This window comes from Sebastes umbrosus, chromosome 15, assembly GCF_015220745.1.
Source record: "Sebastes umbrosus isolate fSebUmb1 chromosome 15, fSebUmb1.pri, whole genome shotgun sequence".
Classification (NCBI taxonomy): Eukaryota; Metazoa; Chordata; class Actinopteri; order Perciformes; family Sebastidae; genus Sebastes; species Sebastes umbrosus.
In genome coordinates, this window is record NC_051283.1 from 6,820,705 (window position 1) to 6,832,871 (window position 12,167).

At 41.0% G+C, this 12,167-nt stretch overlaps 1 protein-coding gene across 1 annotated transcript; it reads right to left on the minus strand.

Moving 5' to 3' along the window:
- Positions 1–1,203: 1,203 nt before the first annotated feature.
- On the minus strand, positions 1,204–11,709 carry si:dkey-222b8.4 (uncharacterized protein KIAA0895). The gene is made up of 7 exons (XM_037794938.1): positions 11,389–11,709; positions 7,906–8,573; positions 5,768–5,911; positions 3,367–3,499; positions 2,745–3,050; positions 2,536–2,633; positions 1,204–1,677 (listed from the first exon to the last, which is right to left on the minus strand). The coding sequence occupies exons 1-7, from the start codon at positions 11,411–11,413 to the stop codon at positions 1,519–1,521; spliced, it is 1,533 nt and encodes a 510-aa protein (XP_037650866.1). The 5' UTR covers positions 11,414–11,709; the 3' UTR covers positions 1,204–1,518.
- Positions 11,710–12,167: the final 458 nt, after the last annotated feature.

Sequence of the window (12,167 nt, forward strand, 5' to 3'; positions counted from 1 at the left end):
TATGGTCCCATTTAGAGTCAAATAGACCATAAAGCAGGGGGTGCTGTAGGGCGTGGCTATCTTGTGATTGAGGTAAAAAAAACAGCCAAAAAACAAGATAGTGCGGCCAAAATGCCAAAATCAAGGCTTCAAACCGGCAGTCCACAAACCAGTGGGTGACGTCACGGTGACTACGTCCACTTCTTATATACAGTCCATGACACCAACACAGTAACTGCCCATATCAGTGCAGTTGAAAGGGTAGATTGAAGGTAAAAAAAAGTGCAAAACAGGGCTTCAAGTCACTGCACTTGGACCACGAGGGCTTCATAGGAACTCACCTTCAAAATATACAGTATTACGAGTGACTTTCACACTTCAGGGACATTTTCTTTTCAGCGAATGTAGAACAATGCTGACAGGCTCAGTTGTAATTAGCAGGCCTGCATGCGACAACGCTGACGAAGCACTTTCTATTACACGTTATCTGTCCATCTCTCTCTAGTAAGACAGACCTGTTGCAAACCGTCCTGCTTTCATCATCTTTCTCTCTTCTTTCACGCCTAACATCTGTACTACAATAGTAACCCCTTAGCGGTATCTAGAGGAAACAAAGTGCAAGAATGTGTTCATCTTCGCTAAAGAGACGGATATAAAACACTAGGTAAGTACACTTAAGATCACAGGTGCAAAGAATCCTTATATTAAAACTAGATCAATAGGTTTTTGATGCTGAAACTAACCATATTCATGCACACATGTCCACAAGAAATGAAGCATTCAAGTAGCCTCGAAGAACGTCATTAATGTCTGTCGCCTCTGGGACGGCAGTAATTTGAACTAATCCGAACGCAACCCAATTATCCTAATCCAAAAGTACGTGGTAGAATTAACATAGTTCTGTTCATTCACAGCGACTCTGTTGCCTCACTGAGTAACAAGCTAACTTGTTCATGAGGTGCGTTTATGTTAAAAACAACAAGATTTTTAAGTCTCAAATATCAATATAAGCCTAAAAAAAGTCCTCAGGCTCTAATTTAGGTCATTGTGTGTTATTAAAACTGTCTTTTAAAAACATTAGTTACGAGGAATTAATGAAAATCCTCCCGAACCTATAAGACTGGGTATCAAACCACAAACCAAACTGAGTATCACAGACTGTCAAGTAAAAAACAAAGTTGGCACCAAGTGCTTGGTAAATGTAGAAATTAATTTTCAAATTAATTTTTGTATTGATCAGCAATCCAGGTATTTTATTGGCACTGGTAAGAAAATGAACTACACCGATCCCTAAACACAACACACTGAAATGATGATCTAACCCTACTGTACCTGTGGAGAAATGATAATTGATAATTCAAAGCCAATGTCGGATCAAACTACTGCATCTGTCTAACACAACTCTACACTGCATGCAATACAGCATGCGGCACTAATCACACACTGTGCTACCGTGCATGAGGACGGTGTTGAGGCATGCGGGCCATGGCTGGCAGTGGTTTTATTCAGGTGTGGTGTGCAGGGGTTATTGGAGCGGGCTCAGATGATGGCCTTGAGCTCCTCGTCAGTCAGCTCGTTGACCGCCATGATTTTCGCCAGCTGCTCGGCGTACTTCGCTTGGTCCTGCATGAAGTGCGGGATGCGGACGTTCTCCATCTGAGCCAGCGCTTTCAGGCGGTCCACGTCTTCAAATGACACCTGAGCCCACGGGAAAATAGGAGAGAATTAGCACTGCAAATCAAAAATCGTTTGTTCGTCTGTACTTAAATTCCCACCAGGCAGCGGTGAAATGCGGCTCGCTGCAATGATTTAATTTTCCTGCGGCCGGTGAGGCGTGTTTATGTGTTTCAGGTGGGGAGAAGTTCTTTGTAACACAGGTCAACATGTAACAGGAGTCACAGGATCTGTTTACTGATTGGCTGCGAGTCCTGTCTGGCCACTAAAAGCTCAACGGGAGCTGCCGCTGCAGCTCGTTGCAGGCCGCACTTCGCCGCTGCTCTGGTGTGAATTCTGCGTCATGGCGGTCAAAATGTAGTGTGGAAGGCTGAACACTTCTCACCCTTGATAGACCTTTCTCACAGAGGACATTTTTGACTTGTGCTTTTCCTGCTATGACAAGTCAAAAGTGACATTTGTTTTTTATTGACGTTTGTGACGTGTTTGGGACATAGTTGGGTTACGTTGTTTCTGTACGTATTTAACTTACTTTACATACTTATTTGAAGCCCAACCATGATGTTTTCCCTTACCCTAACTAAGGGGTTTTCTTGCCTAAACTGCAGACTGCGTTGTGTACAAATGACACGCGAAAAGGCTAAAACGCGTACTCATGACGTGGAATGTCCTTGTAATGTTGTGGTATTTATACGCCTTCCTTTGAGACCGAGCTGAGCAGCCACCAGCTTTATTCTGGATGTGAATGACAGCACTGAAACATCTAATATAAAGACTTGTACCAGTGGATAATCCAGGAAGCAGTTACACAATGTAGCTGCTGCTTAGTGAATCAGTGAATCAGACTAAGACTACCAGATGGAGATAGTTGAGCTGTCTCACCTTTCCTAGAGCCATCAGCAGTGGGAAGTTGATCTTGTCTCTGTATCTGAGGATCTGCAGGATCCCATCCAGGTAGACCTGGTCTTTACTGAAGCACCCTGAAAAGAAGACCAATGCAAGTTTGACAAGTATGAATTCTAAAAAGGCTAATATTAATATTTTGAATGTTATTTTGAACGTATCACAACCCTATCTAGTGATATAGTGACCTGGCTGTGCCGTATCGGTCTGGCCCCTCTTGGCCCGGACGCAGTAGTCCCAGCGGGTGTTGGGGTCCTGGACGAAGCGTCCCAGATCGTTGAAGAGCTCAGAGAAGGACATGTGGCTGGCCTGGTAGACGGTGTAGTAGAGCAGGGCAGCGCGCCACAGCGTGGGGTCTTTCCTGAACAGGACGCTGTGGATGCTGGCCAGGCCCTCCTCTGTGGGGTTCAGAGGCTTCAGGTTGAGCTTCTTCCTGCCAGCGCTGCTGCTCCACGGCTGGTGGCAGTTGTTGATGCCACGGAAATAATGTGTGCCTGGTGGACAGAGACATGGATCATTTAATTTCATTAAGAAAAACTACATAGAAATAGCCAATTTTCTCGCTGATGTTCTCATTTACTTATGTAGATCATATAGAGGCATTGGTATTACATTGAGACTGTTTCATAACCAGTTAAAAGTTCCCCACAGTAACTTTAATGAAATACTGGATGACGGCCAATCAGACGTCAGAGGTTAATGTCTTCTGATGAACTTCATTACAGTCAAATTGAATTGATTTTCCATTTAGCCAGTGACCTCCAGGAGCCCCACGTTAAGAATAAAACACAAGTATTGCATGGTACCCACCTATCTCATGCCTCAGCATGCCTTCCAGCCAGTGCTCCCGGGCCGTGGAGATGTTGATGGTCAGAGTGGGTCTGCTGTTCACCACCGTCATGGAGGCTCTGGACAGGAGGTCGTCTGTCACCTGGGCTACGATCTGTCAACAGAAAGAACCCAACGTTACGTTTTTGCTGTTTACATTTCTTCTCTATGTCTTGTCCAATCCACTTCCACCACTTACCAACATTAGTGATAGCAAAATTATGGCATGGCTATTGAGTTAGCCATGGTACATTTGTTCATTTATTGGAATTCCCCTGTTGGAGGAGCTGGAGGATGTCTAGGCTTTCAGGGTGATTGCACCCAAACCAAGGTACTCCCCATTCATGTCGATGAAGAACGGGACGAGACATATTAACTTCCCGTGGCAACATGATCCTACTTGCATGAGTTTATGGTCTCAATCTCTAGTTTCAAGTCTTCTTCAATACAGCATGATGTTCATTTAGTAAATAATGGTCCCATTTAGAGTCAAATAGACCATAAAGCAGGGGGTGCTGTAGATTGATGATTGAGGTAAAAAACAGCCAAAAGATGGCGACGGCCAAAATGCCAAACTCAAGGCTTCAAACCGGCAGTCCACAAACCAGTGGGTGACGTCACGGTGACTACGTCCACTTCTTATATACAGTCTATGACACCAACACAGTAACTGCCCATACCAGTGCAGTTGAAAGGGTAGATCGAAGGTAAAAAAAAGTGCAAAACAGGGCTTCAAGTCACTGCACTTGGACCACGAGGGCTTCATAGGAATTGCACCCAAACCAAGGTACTCCCCATTCATGTCGATGAAGAACAGGACGAGACATATTAACTTCCCGTGGCAACATGATCCTACTTGCATTGAGTTTAATCCAACTTTGGAGCCCATTGGCTATCAGCCTGATGACGATTTAGCGGCTCGGGGAAACGGTCAATATTTCTGGGGTTCTGGTGTAGCCAGCGGATATCCCGGCTAAGACTTCCTCTTCCACGCAACAGTTATTGGTTACAGTCCGATTAGCAACTTGAGATGCGACAATTGGAGTTTGAGTCGAGAGATGACGTCTACGAACAGATTGTTTCACGCGTAGCCAGTTCACAAGCTAATAAAAAGCTAATTAATCATCAGACGATAGTCGATGGGTTCCCAGATTGCCTTTCGGACACTGCGTTCAGTCTCTTTTGCTCTCCACGCAGACTGTTTACCTGCATGCAACCAAAACCCACTCAAACATGATTGGTCAATACTACTCGGACTACAAACGGATAAAAAGCGGAAACCAGAACGCTTCCGATACCAAAATCTTGTCCCATTAACTACAGATTCTGCATTCATATTCAGATATCTGTTTATAGAGATCAAGTTTAATCTGATTCACATAGTACGGCTCTCCGGTATGAAGCAAATTATTTATGGTTTTTAATCTTGTTTATATAACTGCACGATAATTACTACAAGCATTGCTGCATGGCTGGCAGTAAATCCAAGGACATTAACAGAGAGTAATGACAAGATGTGTATAACTAGTAAAGATGTATAGTTTTCAACTTGTGAAATGTTGTTGCTGCTAGCCCCAGTATCTCCAGCTGCTTATCTGACTCTGTCCTGCCTGCTTGTGTTCTGTTCATACTGCATTAAGTGTCTGCGTAGGCGGACATATTCAGACGTGTGACGTCAACGTGTGTGTTCCTAAATTTTGGGCTGCATTCGGATCATGTCCGCAAAAATATCAGTATGGATGTTGTGCAAACCCTTGCAGATCCTTGTGGCTAAACCAACGCTGAAAGTATGACGCTTTACATTGCTGAAATATGTTTTTTTTATCATTTGTAGATGGGCTCCACAAAATGGGCCCCGAAATGCAAGTGTCAAGTGAGCTTTGGGTGAGTTTCTCCTTTGATGCTTTTCACATTCCTTTGTCTTTTCTTTCCACTATCTAGTATGTCTAAACCCATTAAGACTTCACCAAGCATCCACAAGGTGTGTGTAATGTGTTCAGTGGAACATTAATAACTTGATGATGTAACATGTATTTGTTGGTGGTTACATAAACACGGCTCGGCACAAGCAAACTGCAGGATGACTTTGGCGAAGGCGGCTTTTTGCAGGGTCTTACTTTTCCCTGGAGCTCAGTCACTTTGATGCCCTGCTGTCTGCTGCTCTGCAACGATGATGTACAAATCCAGCGTGACACAGACTGCAGTGCAGCCACAGAGAAATACCAGCCTCCAAATTACAGCCTCTTCATGACCTTTTTTTTACTGTATGTAATGTGCTCTACAGTGGGAATTGTCAGAACTGTTTGTTGTCGTTGACAACACCATGAGAGTGTGCATTCAAAAAGCAATGCCATTATAAAGGAAGCCTGAGTTGTCCTCTTACCTCCCCCAAGCAGCCTTCCTTCTCCATGTATTTCTTGACGCTGTGCCAGATGCGACTCTTGGTGAGGAGGTTGCCCCCAGTGGCCTGCTCAAACTTCTCATAGCTGCCATATCGCAGCAGGGCGAGCTCCATGATGTTCACGGCCTGCAAGAGATGAGAAAGTCATCATGTAAAAGCTGCCCGTGACTAATGACCTTCTGTTGTTGATGCTTTGGACATGCAGAGCTGGGCAACTTGGCAGTAATACTGCTATATTACTAAAAAGAATGGAGACAAATTTTAGTGTGTTCGCTTTCAGTTTAACATCACCCTTTGGTTTGAGGACTACGGTTTTGAAGCTTCGAGTTCGACATTGAAACTAGCGTGTGAGACCATGTTTACAATATTTACTGAGGTAATAAATCAAGTGAGAAGTAGGCTCATTTTCTCATAGACTTCTATACAATCAGACTTCTTTTTGCAACCAGAGGAGTCGCCCCCTGCTGGCTGTTAGAAAGAATGTAAGTTTAAGGCACTTCAGCATTGGCTTCACCTCTCAGACCCGGAGGTTGCCCATTGTTGGAAACACGTCTGATACCCTTTATGCTTTCATTTGTGGGGTGATTGATAGGAAGATGAATTTGAATTCTTGGTTTTGAAAATGCTGTGTGTGATTCTTCTACAGCTTCAGTGTTGCTCCTTGTACATGCACTCATAGTGTTAATGTTGATTTAAGACGCCCACTGAGGCAGTTGATGAATCCTCCAGCGTTTGCGAAACAAAGTCTTGTGCATCTGCATCCTGAACCAATTCATCCCAGCCACTTTCAACTGAAAGAGTCACACTGCACCAGCTCTGATCGGCCCTGACGCTAAACAGCATTGGCAGCAAGTCTCTGTGATCACAGTATCCAGCTTGACTACTGGCATGTGGAGGTTGCTGAGCTCAAACCAGCCAGCTCAGCACCGACCTCAGGCACTATAGGGACGTTGTTGTAGATAAGATGAATGACATGTCACTGCCTTTGGGCGAAAATTGGTGGACTTTTGTGCATACTGACTGAATGTACTTTTTTTTCAGCATACAAGCAAGCGAGTTTCAGGTTTTTGAGTTTCTCTATCTAATTTTTTACCTTGAAAGAGTACTTCTGATAATTATAAAAGAAAAGAACGTATGCAGCCTAAATAAATAATAACAATAATAATAAACGACAGGCTTAATACATGCCTCAGCTTCTACAATGGGTCCAAATTGTATATTTAATTATTAGCAACCTGGGGGTAAAACAAGTTGAACATCACACACATGTTTGGTGAATGTAAGCTCTCCGTTTTGCTCTGTTTTGGTCTCCACCAACTCCTGAGAAAAATATCCAGCTGTATAGCAGCTAAATGCTCCACGATGTTCACCAGCTAGTCTGCCATTTAGGCACATAGTGCACAGTGGGTTTGGAATCTATAAGTTGATGAGAGCGGTGAGATATAATTGAAACAGAAAATTTGCAAAAAACAAAACAAAAAACAACAAAAATGAAACAATGAGCTGAAAGATGCTAAAATGCTCTAAATGCATTGTGGGTTCATCACTAAGAGTAGAGATGTTCCGATACCATTTAATCCTTTCTGATACCTGAACTTACAGTATCAGCCAATACCAACGTGAAAATATATAGATTTTATTATTATACAGCTGTGACAAACTACCTGCAATCAGTTCTTCTTCGCTGCTCTAAAACAGTAGTTGCCAGTGGCAGCCATGATACACCCAGGACGACAACAGCCTAGTGAAGGATACTGTTCTGGAGCAGCGAAAAATAATTTATTTCCGGTTAAACAAGTAGTTTTTTTCTGGGTCAATAAATTATTGTATCGGAAAGGTGCATAGACTAGCGTACTCGCCGATACCCGGTTCCGAATTTTGGGCAGTATCGGACGCATTTCCGATACTGGTATCGGTATCGGAACATCTCTAACGAAGACATACCCCTGTCATATCGCACATAGTCATTTAAGCCACTGTTAAAATACAGATGACATATTGTCAGTCCTATCGATACACATTATTAAGCGTTTCAATAAAGTTTATTTGTTGCATGAGTTATTGCAGCCAAACGAACCAAAGTAAAATAATACAATTGTTCCAAACAAACACACCCTTACCTGTGTCAGGAAGCGATCTGAGGCATTGCTATGCCGCGCCAGGACGGGCGGAGAAACTGGGTTGCTGTACTCAAACTGTGGATTATAGTTGAAGTCAGACTTGAAAAACGCGGCCTTCTCTTTCTGAACATTGGACGGCTTGATGGCTGTAAGGATGCAGAGCTTCTTGGCGTTTTCCGCTTCCCGTGTGATTGATGCTTTGTGCAACGAGGGAAGTTTAGTGCGAGGGGAAGTGGGGATGCACACCTTTCTGAGCTGTGGAACTGTGCGAGGGGTTAGGCCCATGGTGCTGCCCACTACTGCGATGCTCCGTGCTGGTTTAGAGAGATTGGAGTTAGCTGAGAGGACACGATTTGTCTGTGCAGGTTTGCAGCCACCTTCTGGTGCACGCAACTTTTTAGGAGCCATGCCTGGGCGGTTTCTTCGGCTAAATGCGGCGCCACATTTCACTGATGTTTTTGGCCTCTTGCACGGGGATTGCTGCTTCTGACTCTTCTTCTCCTCGGCCTGCAGCAGGACGTTGTAGCTGCTGGAGCCGGAGCTGAAGAGGTCTTTGAGGACGCTGGAAGAAATCTTCTCCAGGTAGACTTGGCTTGGACTCAGTGCCTTGTCAGCAGAGTTTAGGATGTACTTTTTGGACATTTCTACTTCTGGCCAGTGGAGTCTTTCTGAAAGAAGCAAGATGAGAGACCAGTAAGGCAGGAGAGTGAATCTGTCTGTTGCTTACTTTAAGATCACCTTCACGTGCAGACCTTTCACACACAGCTTGATAGAGTAATCCTCTTATCAAGGCGGGATAAAATTAGATCTAGTCCAATGCCAAGCTAAAAAAAACCATGGTAATAAATATATAGTATAGAAGGACTGCAACTGATTATTTTCATTGTTGATTAATCTGTTGATTATTTTCTCGATTAATCGATTAGTTGTTTAGTCTATAAAATGTCAGAAAAGTTTGAAAAATGTCGATCAGTGTTTCCCAAAGCCCAAGACGACGTCCTCAAATGTCTTGTTTTGTCCACAACTCAAAGATATTCAGTTTACTGTCATAGAGGAGTAAAGAAACCAGGAAATATTCACATTTAAGAAGCTGGAATCAGAGAATTTGTTTTTCTTAAATAGTTACTCAAACCTATTAATAGATTATCAAAATAGTTGGCAATTAATATAATAGTTGACATCTAATCGATGAATCATTGAAGCTCTACAGTAGAGATACCATAACTTGTAATCAGTGTGATGTACAGTTTAGTTTATTAGTTTAGTTTATTTGTTTCACACATATAAAAAGACAATAAAATATAATTTACATGAAAGGAGTATAAAATATGTGTGAGGGTGTGGTAGAAACCTATAATGACATATAAAAAAGTCAAATCAGCAAGAGATCTTAAATATTAGCATTAAAAAATAATAAGTGTAGGAGTAAAGTTCAAACAATAAAACAAAACAAAAAAGAGGCAGGAGTAGTAGGAGTAATTGCCATATTTACAGTAAGAACAACAGTTTCTAAGAGTGGTCATTTTTTTCCAAATCAAATGTTTTTGTCAGCAGAGAATCTCTTTTTGTGCATAGACAGTGTTTTATCATCTCTGTGAGCAAAGTAACAACTATCTTTTCCAACTTTTTTTTACAATCATAATGATGTGATCTGACTCAGTATCCTGTCTCCAGAGACTGGCAGTAAAGTACAAGAGTCAGGGCTTTGCGATTTCCATTAAGGTGACCTGGAACATCGTCACAGTAAGAGCAGCCTCTCAGTTGGGACAAGAGCACTGAGGCGGAAGCCATGCAACCACAGACAGCACAAACTAATGACCTCAGCAGCACAGTAATGACTAGAGTAACAAGGACAAATTGGAGCTTCATTGCTCAGCCACCAGATCAAATACTATTACCTAACACATCAGCTTGGTATCTCATCATTCAGTTCCACCTGATATGATATGCTATTATCACATCATACAGTAGGCAAAGAAGTAACCAACCCAGAATTCCTATCTAGTGGATATTGGCTGTGTGTGAATGTTAATTTAAGACATTTTCATGCCAGTTTATCATATATGAAATCAAATTTATGACAGCAAACACATTAGTTCAACTGCACAACATAATGTATCAATGCTCAAGCTTTTCCATCTCATCCATCACTATTAATCAAAGTATCAATTGTCCGTAGTTTATCGTGATTAATCGCACATTTATCTGTTCAAAATGTACCTTAAAGGGAAATTTGTCAAGTATTTAATACTCTTATCAACATGGGAGTGGGTAAATATGCTGCTAAATGTATGTATATATTTATTATTTAATATATACAAAACAATGACAAATATTGTCCAGAAACCTCACCCCTCATATCTGTAAAGGGGAGACTCGTGGGTACCCATAGAACCCATTTTCGTTCACATATCTTGAGGTCAGAGGTCAAAGGACCCCTTAGAAAATGGCAATGCCAGTTTTTCCTCACCAAAATTTAGCATAATTTTATTATTTAATTATTTAGCAAACTTTGTAACAGCATATCTTCACTCTAGCTTTAAAACTGAACCTGCTACAACCTAAAAATATCAAGTTAAGTAAATGCGTTAAAGAAATTAGTGGCATTAAAATTAATTTGCGTTAACGCGTTGCTAAATGAGTTAACTTTGACAGCCTTAATATCTATATCTATATCTATATATATATAGATATAGATATATATGTATATAATTGAATATTGCACACTATATAGTGATCAAATATTTGATCACTATATAGTGTGCAATTTCAATTATGTTATAATATATATATATATATAATATTATGTTTTTATTTTCTTTTTTTACATGTTCGACAATAACACATCTAAATAAATAGCCTAAATCTAAATAAACAGTGTTAATTTGCAGTTAATATGAAGCATATGATTAGCAATAATCAGCATGAGTCAGCAGTGAGTAAGCTCACCAGCAATCTGCCACAAGGCTTTACAACACCAATGAGTAGGATACAGGAAGTTAAACACTATAAAATACAATATAGCTTCTATATATAAAATATAATCTAAACAGAGACTAATTAATAAATTCAAGCTTTCTTAAAATATATTCAATTCCTCTCAATGTTCCCTAGTAATAATAATAACTTTTATTAGGTCCACGATACCTTTCTGGAGCTCATATTTCAACTCACTTGCTTTAACTAAACTGTCACGTCAAGTCGTTTTAAGTTACCATTATTACTATTATTATATTGTAATAATTATTATATTGTAATAATTATTATTATTGTAATAATTATTACAATAATTATTACAATAATTATTAATAGTAATAATTATTATTGTAATAATTATTACAATAAGTATTACAATAATTATTGTAATAATTATTATTGTAATAATTATTACTATTATTATATTACATTTTTACTATTATTATATTTAGTTATTAATGTTCATGTAATTGAGCTCATACGAAAATAAGAGAAATGCAACCTTACCTGTGACTTTGATTGACTCCAGCATCCTCTGTTGTCAGGTGTCTGTTAACCTGCAGTTAATACCCACACTGCTGTTCGAACAATACAAACGTTTCTTAGCAAAGTTAGGCTAGCTGAATTAACCGGCTAATGTCGCCCGAATAGAAACCCAGCGGTTAAAGCGAGTGCCCTGTAACGACTACGTGTTAAGACACGCAGAAATTATGTTTGAAAAGATATTTTAAGCTGAGCTGACCTGAAGCGTCCCGCCTACACTGAGCTCCAGCTAAACTGACTAGAACGAGCCGAGCTGTCTGTGTGGTACAGTACAGGCTCTGCATTGACTGCTCTGTTACCATGGTTTCGTTGATAACTACGCAACACACACTGGTGCTCATGGGAAATGAAGTCCCTTTTGAGAATAGGTAGAGACTAGTGATGGGAATTCAGGCTCTTTTTAGTGAGCCAGATCATTTGGCTCAGCTTACCAAGAAGAGCCGGCTCTTTCGGCTCCCAAACGGCTCTTCCTTTTACCACTTCTGCCTTTAGTAATTCAGCCAAATTTAGCTTTAGCTATTTTGACCTTTGATTAGTATGTGTGCGCATATATCACTTAAATTATTCAATATAATTATACTAAACCCTATACTTTCCTGAATACCATAAATGTACATGCTGCTTCGTTTCCGACCGTCACTCATCTTGTCTGCTATTCACGCACCGCACTCCTCTCTCCTCCTCTCCCTCCTGCTCTGTACCTGTAGACCGTCTGCGCGGCGTGCACCCCCGCCCCTCCCTGC

What these genes read in the sequence shown, in the direction of transcription:
- si:dkey-222b8.4 (XM_037794938.1), bottom strand. Translation starts at nt 11,413, where the DNA reads ATGCTGGAGTCAATCAAAGTCACAG. An exon ending in AGGAAGGCTGCTTGGGGGAG is followed by an intron (nt 3,500 to 5,767) that starts GTAAGAGGACAA and finishes TTCTGTTGACAG; the next exon opens with ATCGTAGCCCAGGTGACAGA. An exon ending in CATGCTGAGGCATGAGATAG is followed by an intron (nt 3,051 to 3,366) that starts GTGGGTACCATG and finishes TCTGTCCACCAG; the next exon opens with GCACACATTATTTCCGTGGC.